Here is a 14,956-nt window from a genome sequence, read left to right as displayed (position 1 = left end):
CCACTCTAGAATTAATTATATGTATATATTATATTATTTCAACTTAGATATTGAATTCAATTTGACTCACGTAATTCAGAATATTTTTAAATTTAAGATTTCACTTTGAATTATTTAGATAATAGAAAACTTTTGATACGATTCTTCTTTTGATCGACAATTTTTATCCTTTTCAATTCTTTTCAGTTTTGTATCTTCAGTTTGACGTTTTGTTTTCTAATTTTGCTTTGGTTTTTGTGGCCTGTCGAAGAGTGCGTTGCGGAATCGAATCTTCACTGGATAGAGCGGCTGTAGTGTTATCGGTATCGGGTTTTTTGCCGTCACAATCCCCTTTCGAACGAAGATCAATTTCGTTAGCGCAAACATCAAATGAACTAACAACGCTTGTCAATATGTAATTGTAGGACATATGCGAATTGAATTTTTCGAATTTTCCCATTTTCCTTCATAGTTTTCAGAAAATTTTCAATTGTCATGTTTGGTTGAAATATGTGTATTATTTCTATGGGATCCGCTCTCCATTCCAGAGGTGGAAGGGGTGTTATAACATCATTTCTCGTACCCAAAAACCCTCAATTTGCTTGATTGATTCTCGAGTTATGCAGAAATATGTGTTTCATTTGTAGTAAGTCTCCCCTGTGTCTAACCACCATAGAAACATTTATTGGTAATCCTCGCTATTTCAACAGAATACATCCACCAATATGTGGGATCGGATCCGACCGGACTTCATTTTTTGTTTGAACACCCACGCAATGCATTGTCATGACATTACCCATGACAATGTATAGCGTTTTGACCTAGCGATAGCAAAGGCTGTGTTGGCTTTGCTCATGATAGCATCTCCCAAGTGAATGTATTCTTTCTCGCGCCGTTTCTGTTGATTGATTTGTTTATACCTACGTCACTATCGCAGTTATTTGCTCTCTACAACGCGTTCATGTCGACCATATATTGTTGGCACAGCAAACGACATCACAGAATGGCATTGTTCTGACCATGTCAAATTATCATATGATATATTGTGTTGCCCGAAAAGTAATTGTCGATTTTTGCATAACAAAGAGAATACATTTTTTTTTTGTGCATAGAATGAACGAATCAAGATAGAATGTACATGATTTTAAAGCTTATACTCTCAAGTTTTGGAATATTTTACGAACAAATTTTATCTTGGTGTGTATAGATGTAGTGGACAAAAATATTACTTTCTGTATATTAGAGAAAGGAAATTGCGTTACGTAGGGGGGGGGGGGGTAGGTGGTCCAAAATCCGGATTTTTAGTGTTACGTAATTTGTGCACGACGTCTACTAGAAATTTTTGATCACCTAAAAGGAACGATGACTTGCGTGGTTTTGTTACATGGGATGCGTCAAAGTTAACTGTAGACATTCATATAAAAACGCGAAAATCTTGCGAAACACTGCATATTAGTACCCATTGATTTTTTTTCTACAGAGCTATAAATAGTATCTATTGTGCAGCTGTTAAGGACATATATATGCATATGAACATGGAAATTCTGTTAATCCGTTGATTGAGTACGGATTAATCTGGAAATTGTAATGCCTTTACAACAAATCAAAAGTCTCAAATAGAAGACTATCTTCACATTTGGCAACCCTTCCAGTGCAGAGAATTTTACTTACTCACTGTTCACTCAGGTGGAAACGGATATCGAATTAAATAAATGCAGTTTTCTCGTTTTTACGAGAAATACGTTGTGAGACAAAACCGGAAAACATAACCGGAACAGTTGATTATGTACAAGCTTAGGCAATGAGTTTCAACCAAGTTTGGATGAGATGTTATCAGTAAGTGTGAATAAACATTGATTTATTATGAAATAAACCTTTGTTGCGAAAGATTCCAGAAGGAAGATATGAAAATGAAGCATCGTCAGTCTTCAAAACAAAATCATTATTCGTCCATATAATGTTAATCGGAGAGTCTGGTAGAATGAGGTATGTACAATTTCGAAATAAAAAAAAATATAGGAGGTAGTGATCAAGACACGACCGCATTGTTGATGTACAACTACGCTGTAGTTTAATTCAAGTCGCTTGTTTATAGCTGCGGATATTATTTTATAATGCTACGAAATAACCATTCTACCAGTTTGGTCGCCCTGAAATGTTTTTTTTTATTGTAGGATCATTTGACGATAATTGTTTCATGATTCTTTCTTGTGCTCCTAGAACCATGCATGCTCGAGATAAGCGCAGCGCATCTTCATTGGAAAAAGAGTAGTGTGTGTTGTATTAACTCTTGCATACTCGAAAAGTGAAGTTAAAGTTAACCGGCGAAGCAATTGTTTAGTGTCCTTAATTCATTGAAACGGCTATAATATGCCGGCATTTGCTGTTCGTTCATTTTCATTATGAAAATAATGTTTCGTCTTTTGTGTATATGTGTGGTGTAACAAAATATGAGAAAAGGCTCTGCGCTCATGATGTCAAAGGTTAATGAAGAAATAGTGGAATTGCACGTTGGGTTTTGTTTTTGCGAACAGGATTTAAATACAATTGAGAATAAGGTTATAATGTTATACATCATTGCTGTTTTCATTAATTTAATTATACATCACATGGGAGTGATTTACAAGAGCGCAATCGCTCCGTTGTGCCGTGGTAGTGATGTACGCAAAAGTGTTAGTTTGTTTTTTTTTTCTCGTTTCGAACACGTCCTATGTATTGTGTGATGTAGTGCTGTGTGTGAGTAATGTGTACAGGAAACAAATTTCGCGGAAGATATGCATGTCTCGTTCGCAGTAGATTTTTGTGCTGGAAAAAAGCCTCAAGATTTTGCATAAACATTTATTTTCCTTCGGATGAAAGGCCTGTAAAAATTCAATTATACCCTCTACTCCAAAGTAAAGCCAGTAAAGCCTAAAAAATGCACAATAGCAATATTACAAAGAGTTCAACTTTCGGTATGTGACGCGCGAGTATACAAGTGATTTTGTGATTTTGCGCGCGAGTACAGGAGAGTTGAAGATAACTATGGCCGATTAGAGTTCTCTCGGTTACCTTCTCAGGTTTCCCAAAAATAATTCATTTTACATTTTTCCGTCTCAGGTTACCTAAAGATTTCTGCCGCGTGTAAAGAGATAATCTTTTCGGAATTTCGTTTAGTTGATAGCTCGTGTTTACATAATTACATCACTTACCTCAGTGAATCCTGATTCTTACCTCTTCCCACTAACAAATATCCCTTCCTTCTAGCCTTCAGGCGGCGAATATCATACTAACATTCCCTCCCTTCCCCTGGTGACTGTAAGGACGTGGCCGGCGTCGTTATTAACCATTTAAAGCTCGAATCACCGAACATTGCACAACGAGAATGATTTGCTAGTTCCAAGCGTCATTCTGTGTGTTCTTTGTGCAATTTGGTTGGTTCAGGTCAATCACGGAGAGCAACTACGAATTGTACAGTCTACCCAAGCTCAAGCTCAAGCTGTCTTGTTTAGCGGAAAAAGTTTCGCTACTGGAAAGCGAAACCAAATCACATGCAAGATTTCAGAACGTCATTTATATTATTGGTGACTAAATGAACGAAATAAACTCTATTTATTGAGGTGAAGGTGGAAGCTAGCCACAAATGGCTGCTACAATGGCGCTCATTTCTTTCATCTCCCTCCCTCACCCCTCGCCCGAAAATCAATAATTTTGTGAAACAGTGTGAAGAAAATGATCGTTTTTGCACACTTCCCATCAAGTAATATCAACCAAACTTTAATCGATTACTCACAAGATATTAAATTTTCATCTGCTTTCGCACCGTATAGTGAAGAACGTCGGAAAACTCGAGCAAGTGCTCTGAAAGTTAAATTTTCGTTTTTCAATCTTCAGCAATGGTTTTGTTTGTATTGGTGGAAGCATCGTTATTTTTTCGACACTGATGCCAAACAACATCATCGAAACAGCTATAAAAACCACTCAATGAAATGTTGTTCCTGAGTCATAGCGTTTCATGTCATGAAAATCAATAGAATAAAATTGTGTTGATATCAATACAATTATTATTTTTACGTTTAATGGGTCTATAATGTAAGTTTTAGCAACTTTAACATTGGGTAAGAAAATTGTATTGCAGAGCTCGGAACACTGCCACGGCTGCCTATGCTTTCAAAAACAGTAAACGGAAAAGTATTAAATTCAATCTAAATGCCTCGGCCAACGAAGAGAAGGGTTAAGGCTTTCCAACGTGAATATGTGAAAACAATACGATCAACGAAGGAAAATATTAAGGAATTATCAACATCGAGTTACTATGCGGAAGAACTTGTTAATACCAAAAGAGCCCCAATTCGCATGTGTTATAAATTTGCTCATGTTACGCTCGCGTATAATCAGAATCATATGCAAATGCACCTTCTATATATATTTATATTTTCAATTGTTCATCGGAACATATCGTTCATACATTTTACTTTAGTATTGAATTGTTATTTGTTTTTTTTTTTTCAAATGTATTCAAAGACTCGTGTCAATGAAGAGCCACACAGTCTGATAAGTGAATTGATCTATTTACGTGTGCTTTGCTCTTCTCTCACAAACACTATTACCCCATTTTTACACGAGGGTTTACCTATACTACTACAATGGCTAGCTTCCACCTTCACCTTAATCTCAACAACCTCGAACAGAGTAGCACTGCTTCATTATAATCAAGGTTAGCGCGAATACAATACTAGTTGAAAGCAGTTTTGCGACTGGCATGCGAGCCCAAATGAATTAATAATTTAATAATAAATTCCTTGCTTGAGTTTTGAACTTCTGCAGCTCATTCGTCTCTAACCTTCAAAAAGGCCCTTGGAAAACTTTACATATCCATAATATTACTCCTCCACCCCCATTGCCTTGAGAAAGGCATTCGATCCCTCGCCGTCCAACTCGCCCAGCAACGACGTTCTTCAGTCAATTTCCTCACGAGGAATGGAAATTTGCCTCAGCGAAGGAAGGAAGGAAGGTATTGAATTAGAGAGACTTTAAACTCTGAGAGTTCATTCGTCTCTTATGCCTCAGCGAGATCCACTGTTTATACTTTAGGCAAATATTCCCCTTCGTTCTTCTTCTTTTCCTTTGTTCACGGAGACTTTACATCTTACGATTTCCCCTTCGTTGCTCGTCGATAAGTTGTTCGTTATTGACAGCTCTGTTCGGGAAAGCACACAAATGGACAGAACAAATATATGAGGAAACGGGAATGCTTCCAATTTTCATCAATTTAAACCACATAAAGACTATAGGATTGTTATGTATAGCATATCAAACAAATCTTAGGGAATTTCCGATTCGTTTGGTATGTAAATCGCCGAAATCCGTTCGCGGCAAAAATAGTTATTAACATTAACTTTATTTCATAAAAACGTGACCTGTTTTCTGATTTGGCACCCTTAATGAAAGACGTAGTTCTACGTCAAAATGTAAGAGGTTGTACCTAGGACACGACCGCATTTTCGACGTAGAACTACGCAATTATATTATGCAATCCACTTGTTTACCACTTCGAATATTATTTTAAAATGCATCGAAATTTTTGTAATAAATTATGTTATTTGTTACAAGTAAATTTGATGAACGTCCTTTTACGTTTGGTATGATGCCTACGACTACCAAAATATATGAACGGAATAATTGTCAAACGATCATTGTATTTTACATTTCCCTCTGAAATTATTGCTCATCTCATGTTTACGTAGTTCTCGAACCGCGAAAGTTCATTCACCTCTAGTATCTGGAATGACTATTTTCCCAGACTTATCAGTTTAAAAGTACGTTTAAGGGAAACATATTCCGGTCTGCATAACGACAAGCGAGTACAAAAGTACTCAACACCAAAAAATACTCCCGACTTGCATGTATTTGCAAACTGGATTCTCTCGGGCACATTAATTTTGAAGTCCGTGTTAGGGAAACACAACTCGGTGGGAGCAAGAAAACCTCCGACTTGCATGTAAAGCGGATTTCTACAGGTACATCGATTTTGAACTCTGTGTTGAGGAAACCGTAAATCGGGCCAATCAAAACTTGGCAGATAGGACGTTCAGATAACGCTTGACATTTTACAGTTATTCAATTGTTCATCTAAAGAAAAATAACATTTTATTAATCGTGATAGACGCGTTAAAATATTTTCTGTCAATTGATGCAAACATCTTTCCGGTCTATTAAGAAATGTTCGAGTTATAATCATTCGAAATACGGGTAGGATTAGCAAACACATATCGGAAGAACAAATGTATGGGGAAAATGAAATTCTTCCAGTTTTCATGAATTTAAACCTTTTAGAGATTAGCGAATTGTAATGTATAGCATATCAAACAAATTTTATGGAATTTTCGATTCGATTGGTATGCAAATCATATGAATTCGTTCACAGTGAAAATAGTTATTAACGTTAATTCTATTTCATAAAAACGTGACCTGCTTTCTGATTTGGCACCCATCCTTAAAGACGTAGTTCTACGTCAAAAGATCCGTATGTAACTCCAACTTTCCATATGAACAGAACCCGTTAATTTGGAGTTTAGAAAGGGATCTACGAACAGCGATCAAGATTCCAGCAGTGGACAAACCATAAGCACTCCAACATATGTTAGGCAGAAAAAATATTTACGCGTTTTATTCTACTCTACATCTGAGGCTCGGAAAGATTTTGACAGAAGAGCCGACCCTGAGAGCGATTGGCCTCAAGCTCGAGCTTGCCATTATGTTGGCGGGCCTTAAAAGCCAAACTTCAAACCTTTCCGAAGTTCAGAGCAGAAACCGAAGTGTTGCAGAGGGTTCATCTGACCCCCGAATAGTAATAATCGAATGTACGATCAAACAATACCCAATGTGCGGAAACTCGTCACTTACATGACGCACGCGGTTTCTGCCGCAAGTCAAGTTACCGAATTCCTAGAGTCCTAGTTTCCGTCGGATAACCGAAGGTACCAGCGCAGCTTTATACGCACAATTCGAATGACGGAGAGGCTCAAAAGAGTAAAGTGCGCTACACATACACCGTCCCGTTATCGTGAAGTAAACGTAAAGGAATGAAATTTCAAATATTCTCCCATGGAAATCGTATGGTAGCATTCACATACACCATACCGGCAACTTTGACGTCGGCAAAATAAGTCCTAGAGAATAGTTGACAGGACGGTAACGGTGACGCTGTATGTGTAACGCACTTAATACGTGAGTTCTGAAACTACAGAACGCAAACGTTCAATCTGCAGTAAACCGGGGCACCGAGTGACGAAATTCCAACAGTTTTTTTGCAAAATTATGAACCAAATGTGGAATAGACGGTTGCGAATTCAAGCACCATCCACTTTACATACTACAATTAAACGTACCCCCAAACTAGAAACAACAGTTGTAAATCATTCGTACCGAGAGAAGAAGACCAACACATTGTTGTTGCTGTAACATTGCGAGAAAGGTTGTAAAATACAATCATACAAGCTGTCCCAGATTCAAAAAAGTTCTTACCAAATATTTCTTGACCCCAATCTGAATTCAGCATACCTCGTTAACATCTGTACCTAACACTTTCCCGCATGCCTTATTAACACAATAATGAAACTTTATAAAACAACACAGGCAAGCAAAGGAATGTTTCCGCTTGTGATGTAATAAAGAACAATATAACCTTCATACGGGAAATCCTGTTAATGACCCCGACTTTAATAACACCCAGCTGAATACTAGTTATACAGTGCCAGCTATTCCAAATAAGTCCTTTCCCTCGTGCACGATCTTCAGTTCGTTAACAATTGATGAAATACTTCATGGCGACCGTCACAGTCGCTAATAATAATATTTCATGGCAACTGTGACAGTCGCTTACTATGATACTTCATGGCGACCGTGACTGGACTTTGTCACGGTCCGCCCGCCCGAGTGAGTAAATCAAAAGCGTTCAGTGAGTTGATCTCTGTTAGTATAATACTTTAAGGTGTGTTAACACATTCGTCGTTCTGGACGACTGTTCCATTTTAACTTTGATGGAGTAATCGTGAGAGTTGGGCCAAGCATGTGCGACCTCATAATGTAACAAGTTACGAAGCTGATTCTTGATAAAATACATTAAAGAATTTGAGAACGACTCATGGAAAAACCTTCCGGTGCAGTCAGAGCCGTGCCTAGGATAAAACTTCTGGGAGAATCGTAGTCTCCGCAGCGACTCCTTCAGCATTTGAGAAAAGAAATTAATTCTCGCGTAACTCCTATAAAGGTCCTATGTAACAAATGTAAACAAATCGAGTTAATGGATGCACACTATTAGTTTTCAATCATTGAATGTATTACAAAAACAATCGTTCACGTATCTATCTTCTTCATCTTTTTATCGCCGATACAAAAAATATCCAATGTACAGATTCGGATTTTATGCGCCCGGCTGTTACTTCGAACGCCTCTTTTCTCCGACGCCCGAAACGTCCGAAGTAACAAAGCAGTCAAAGCAATACGAAGTCGTACTTCGGTCGTTTTGTGTTTTTGTTTCTTACAGGTGTTGTTACCGATTTTAGTGCAATTCGACGAGTGATAACAATAATAATCTGCCTTTAGAATGAAATGCTGTTATTTGGATTGTTGTTTAGTAGTTAGTTTCAAATTCTTATCGTGCAACGTAATATGCCCAATGTGCAAATGCGAGCAGTCAAAAGGTCCAATGTAACTGTTCAGTCCACCGCTCAGCGCAGCGCACTGAAAGTACGACCGACAGGATGGCAGAGGAAGGAACGCAACGAAAGGACGATCGCGAGGACACAAACACCAACATACGCCCCACCCGTGGGAGAGTGCATTGCGAGCGCAAGCAAACTGCACTGCGTGCAGGGAGGGAGTTCTATTTCAACCGCCAAAGGAAGATGTTTATTTTATGTGCTGAACTCACGATAGAAGAAAGAGCTTAAAAGAAAGTTTGATATTTGAACTTGTTAAATATTGTAAATTTGCTGTAAATATAAAATGTGTACAAAGTAATAAATACTTTAATTTGCTATCAACTAGTTAATCCCTTATTCGGTCCGTGGTACAGTTTTGTGTTTTGGATTGGTCCCTAACAGGACCAAAGTGGTATGGAATTTTCCATACCTCGCATTGCACGCGGCACTGGGCCGCTCGGAATCATTCCGTGGAAACGCACTCTCTCCTAAGTAGCATAACTGCTACTTTGGTTGAGATTTGCAGATTCGTTGATCTTGCGTGTCAGCCGCATGGGCGGCTGTGGAAAATTTGCAATCGAACACGCACAAACATGATCGCAGAATACAGTCCACTGCTTGGTGAAAAAACATTTGGTCCTTCGAACCGGATGGAGGCCGGATGACATATGGATGGCGTTTGGATTTTGGTCAACGATCTGGCAAGCAAACTGTGCCATGGATTTGAGTGAGTGGATTAGCTGGTTGGTAGCAAACAAAATTGAAATAGTGAATCGCAAAAAGACTGGAAAAAGTGCTTGCAAATTGCAAAAAGTGAATATTGGATTAGTGGAAAAAGATATTGGACATTGGTAAATTTATGAAAACATTTAATGTGCAACAAAAACTATTAAAGCTTAAAGTGGAAGTGATTTCAAGTGCTACAGAATGAAGAACACGCATGCTAAAGGTGGAGCTGCTGGCGGGACCGGTGCGCAATCCGGTAGCGGCGATGGCGCCGACATGGCAGAGTACAACACGCTGTCCAATCTTCGAGGACTAGCGAAAGGGAAAATCATCCGCTTATACGACATGTTGGAGAGAGTGGAAGAGGAACAAACGCAGCTAACATCGCCACAGGTAAAGGTGTACATAAAGAAACTAGATGCTGCCTATAAGGAATTTCACAACTACCATGAACGGATCGTGGCGGTGGTGGCGCATGATCGGAAAGAGGATCAAGACTGTGAGTACGTTGAATTCGAGACGCTATACGATAATGTGTCGATTTTTCTCGAGACGTGGCTCGAGAATTTTGCCGCACCTGACTCTCGTCCTGCTACTGGTCAACCAGTAAGTCAACAGCCGTTGATTGTGCAACAATCGCTTCCTCGTGCCATTCCTACATTTGATGGCAAATACGAGCAGTGGGAAAAGTTCAAGATTATGTTCGGGGATGTGGTGAACAAGTCAAATGAGCCACCACGAATCAAGCTCTATCATTTGGAGAAAGCATTGATTGGGGATGCTGCCGGTTTGATTGATGCGAAAACAATTGCTGATGGCAATTATGATCGCGCATGGGAAATTTTAAGAGAGAGGTTCGAGGATAAGAGGCGCATGATTGATATGCATATTGTTGGTCTGTTAAGCATAACGAAGATATTTAAAGAAGATCATTGCGAATTACGGAAGCTTGTTGATACATGTGTGGGTCATGTCGAAAATTTGAAATTTCTGGGTCAGGAATTTTCAGGTGTGTCCGAACTGGTTGTCGTACACATCCTTACTAGCGCTCTAGACAAAGAGAGCAAACGAGCATGGGAATCAACAATGGAACATGGGTCGCTTCCGAATTATCATGATACAATCTCATTTCTTAAAAATCGCATTTCCATTCTTGAAAGATGTCAGGTGTCCGATACAAGTAACAATCAAAAACTGTTAGATTCTATGTCACATAAAAGAAATCAAGTATCGAACAAACAACCAAATTCGCGAGTAAACACAGCTACAGTTTCGGCTAATTGCGAGTTTTGTGAAGGTAACCATTTCGCATTCAAATGCTCAAGTTTTCATGGATTGGATATTGATGAGCGACTCAAAATGGTGCGTGACAAACGAGTTTGCTTCAATTGTTTGAGAAGAGGTCACCGTGGGTTAGATTGTCCATCATCTAAATGTTGCTCAAAGTGTCAGCGTAGACATCACAGTTTGCTTCACAGGGAAGGAGTTCGTTCATCAAATATGGGTAAAAGACATACAGCATTAGAGAATCAAAAACAGCATTGCACTCCCAGCACTTCGAGAGGTTCATCAATGCAGGATATTACTGCTGCTTATTCCAACACGCATGGAAAACCAGCTCAGCAAGTGCTTTTGCTAACAGCACAAGTTATAGTTTTGGATAAAGACGGAAATCCGCATACAAGTCGAGCACTTTTGGATAGTGGCTCGCAAATCAACTTCATTTCAGAGTCAATGCTTGATAGGCTAGGAGTGCAGAAAGAAAAGGCAAACATATCAGTAAACGGAGTTAGCAACATCAAATCCAAAGCTCAACACAAAGCTAGGATAAAAGTATGCTCTAAATATAGCAACTTCGAAATCGATTTGAATTGCTTGGTTACTCATAAAGTCACTGGTATTCTGCCAACTTACGAGATAGATATAGCCTCATGGAACATTCCGCCCGGAACACAATTGGCTGACCCTTCATTCTACAAACCTGGACAAATAGATTTGCTAATCGGAATGGAGTGGTTCGATGATCTCATTAAACCCGGACGAGTGAAGTTTTCAGAAAAATTGCCAACTTTGATGGACTCGCAATTTGGATGGCTAATTGGTGGAAAGGTTAAAAGCGAATCTGTATCTGGTTCTACCTTTCATTCACATACAGTAACATTTCCAACAAAGCAATTAAGTCAACAGATTCATAATTTTGGAAAATTGGATCACGTGGCCACTAAGCAATGTGTGCCAATCGAGATTGATGAGTGCGAAGCTCACTCTCAGTCTACATTGCGTCGCAACTTTCAAGGTTATGATATGGTTCAACTACCATCGCAGAAGACATATAGACAGCTAAAAGATTCTAAGCATAGAGTTCTAAAGAAATACAAGCTATACAAGCAACAGGAAGGCCAACAACAATATGATAAGTTCATAGAAGAGTTTGTACGCTCAGAACACTTTTATGAAATAAATGAGAAACCAGATGCAAGTAGGATTCTAAAGTGGCAACTTTGCAAGCAAAAGTTAAATTTCGAAAAGAAGAATGATAAAAATATCAAAACTTATGTACTATCAAGAGATGCTAGGAGTAATAAACGCAAGCGAAAAACTAGAGCAAAAGAATGGACATCCTTTCCCTCAAGTGCGCTTCATTGGGAGGCCGGAATAAAAAGTTTAACGATTCTTCTAAATCATGTTTATAAACAAACTATCCTTAAAAAATGGAATTTGCGACTCTTTTATGTTATTAGGAACTCATGACCCCTATTTTCCCATTGTTCCCAAAAGACCCAGAAGTTTTGATAACTGAACACATGGTTATTGGTAGCTCTCTAATATCCATACTCGAACTCTCCTATAAAGATATTCCCATAAATCGATTGTACCGATTGCAACGCATCCAGCAGCTGAGACAGTATTTCTGGAATCGCTGGTCTCATGAACATTTGGTAGACCTCCTATTGAGAGCAAAATGGACAAAAAAGGAATTCAACGTGGTTATCAATACAGTCGTCCTCCCAAAGAAATACAAGGTTCCAACTCAACAAAGAGAGATAGGCCCAGTCGCACAAACCGACCTTGGATTTGATGGCCTAGTTCAAGTCGTGGATATAGGTGTTGGCGATTCAACTTTTAGAAGACCGATCCACAAACCAGCGCCACTACCTATTTTGGACAACGCATCGATTGAGGACAAGGATAATTCAACAGAATGACTTTTCTTCTGCCGTGGGAGTATGTTCAGTCCACCGCTCAGCGCAGCGCACTGAAAGTACGACCGACAGGATGGCAGAGGAAGGAACGCAACGAAAGGACGATCGCGAGGACACAAACACCAACATACGCCCCACCCGTGGGAGAGTGCATTGCGAGCGCAAGCAAACTGCACTGCGTGCAGGGAGGGAGTTCTATTTCAACCGCCAAAGGAAGATGTTTATTTTATGTGCTGAACTCACGATAGAAGAAAGAGCTTAAAAGAAAGTTTGATATTTGAACTTGTTAAATATTGTAAATTTGCTGTAAATATAAAATGTGTACAAAGTAATAAATACTTTAATTTGCTATCAACTAGTTAATCCCTTATTCGGTCCGTGGTACAGTTTTGTGTTTTGGATTGGTCCCTAACAGGACCAAAGTGGTATGGAATTTTCCATACCTCGCATTGCACGCGGCACTGGGCCGCTCGGAATCATTCCGTGGAAACGCACTCTCTCCTAAGTAGCATAACTGCTACTTTGGTTGAGATTTGCAGATTCGTTGATCTTGCGTGTCAGCCGCATGGGCGGCTGTGGAAAATTTGCAATCGAACACGCACAAACATGATCGCAGAATACAGTCCACTGCTTGGTGAAAAAACAGTAACATTTTTCGCTGCTAGTCTTCAACTTTAATCTCAAATCACGGAACAACAGTTACGATTGGTTTTTCAGAGTTATTCTTGACTGCTAGTGGTGAAAGTAGCGATAAAGATCGAAAGCTTTTAAGACAATTCGCGAGATAATGTTTGGGTCTTCAACTTCGTTTTTCTCGAGTTGACGAAAATGTTACATTGGACCTTTTCAAAAGTTACGCGAGAATTCACTTAAGTATGCAAAATATGCTTCCTAGTCATGGTAATAATGTAGTTAAAAATATTCTCCGAATTCGGCAACCGAGCATTCGTTTTTTTTATAAATGTGCATAGAATGACTGAAACAGTTGAGTATTAACGGTAAACGGAAAAATAAGAGAACATTTAATAATAAATGTTTTGAAGTAGGACTACGTCTTTCATTTCTATACTGGGTTGTAAGTTCAAACTTTCGGGAACGAAAGCGTTACGCCGGAAAACGAGATTTTGAGCGTTAATAGCTCCTTACCAACTGAACGAAATAGTATGATAAACACTTCATTCGAAAGATAAAATGTTTACGCGTTATATGCTTGTTACTTTTTGATCCAAAAATTTGTTTCAATAGCCCTAAAAGTGCTTTCAAAACAGGCTATTGAAATCATACCAATAAAAGCGAGTACCGCTCGGAAATCCACTTAGTTATAATTGCGCAACGATTGAGGTACGATCGCTGGAATAGATGGATGTTTCCCCAACACAGACTTCAAAACCATGGAGCCAGGGAAAATCGGCATTGCAAAATAAATTTAAGCAGTGAGTATTTTTGTACTCTCTTGCGTATCTGGAAAATGGAATGTTTCTCTAACACAGACTGCGAAACCATGGAGCCTGAGGGAAATCAACATTGCAAAACAGATTGCTGCGGTTACTTTTGTACTCGCTTGTGTTTCTGGAAATCGGAATGTTTCCCGAAACAACAGACTTCAAAACAATGAAGCCAGGGGAGATTGGCATAGCAAATTGGATACAAGCAGCGGGTACTTTTTTTATTCGTTTGCGTTTCGGCAAACTGGAATGTTTCCCTAACACAAACTTCAAAACCATGAAGCCTAGGGAAATCGGCATTGCAAAATAGAGGCGTGCTACGGGTACTTTCGTAATCGCTTGTGTTTCTGGAAATCGGAATGCAGACTTCAAAACCATGAAGCAAGGAGAAATTGGTATAGCAAATTAGATGCAAGCTGTGAGTACTATTGTACTCGGATTGACTATAAATTTAATATGGTATGATACGGTGTAGTGGATAAGATCGAAGTGGATATTATATGCCAGCTATTCCAAACAAGTCCTTTTCGCTCGTACACGATCTTCAGAAAGTTCTAAGAGTCTACAAGAGAGCAGCTCGACTGTATATGTAGATGTATATAAACAGATGTACCCACAACGAGAAATCACATTTATAAAAGCAGCGTTATAAAATTATTTGTTTACGAATGCTGCAACCGATCGTCGTTATTGGAAAGTTGGAATTGTTGGGAAGGGGGTCTTGTTTTTGCTGTGTAATTCCGAAGAGGAAACCATTCCTTCTCAAGCGTTAATAATCCTGCTCCGGATCAACGATGATTCCAACTGTCGGAGTGGGTACTATTTGAGCTGGGTATTTCCGAGGAGGAATCGATACCCCTTTTGAAATAATTATTTTCCGGCTAAACGAAGTGGTATGATAATCACTTTATTCGAAGGA

The 14,956-nt window shown here is 39.0% G+C and overlaps 1 protein-coding gene across 1 annotated transcript; it reads left to right on the top strand.

The window, feature by feature from the left end:
- The first annotated feature begins 9,590 nt into the window (after positions 1-9,590).
- On the top strand, positions 9,591-12,595 carry LOC129779832 (uncharacterized). Its single transcript, XM_055787564.1, has 2 exons — positions 9,591-11,868; positions 12,168-12,595. Exons 1-2 carry the CDS (start codon positions 9,591-9,593, stop codon positions 12,593-12,595), a joined length of 2,706 nt encoding a protein of 901 aa, XP_055643539.1.
- The last annotated feature ends 2,361 nt before the right edge of the window (positions 12,596-14,956 follow it).

The sequence above is a fragment of the Toxorhynchites rutilus genome, chromosome 1, assembly GCF_029784135.1.
Source record: "Toxorhynchites rutilus septentrionalis strain SRP chromosome 1, ASM2978413v1, whole genome shotgun sequence".
Lineage (NCBI taxonomy): Eukaryota > Metazoa > Arthropoda > Insecta > Diptera > Culicidae > Toxorhynchites > Toxorhynchites rutilus.
This window is presented reverse-complemented; position numbering and strand designations above follow the sequence as displayed.

Bases quoted from the DNA above. Each gene is read 5' to 3' on its own strand.
- LOC129779832 (XM_055787564.1), top strand. From the start codon at position 9,591: ATGAAGAACACGCATGCTAAAGGTGGAGCTGCTGGCGGGACCGGTGCG. The intron at 11,869-12,167 runs GTAGGATTCTAA...TGTTCCCAAAAG, and splicing joins AAATGAGAAACCAGATGCAA to ACCCAGAAGTTTTGATAACT.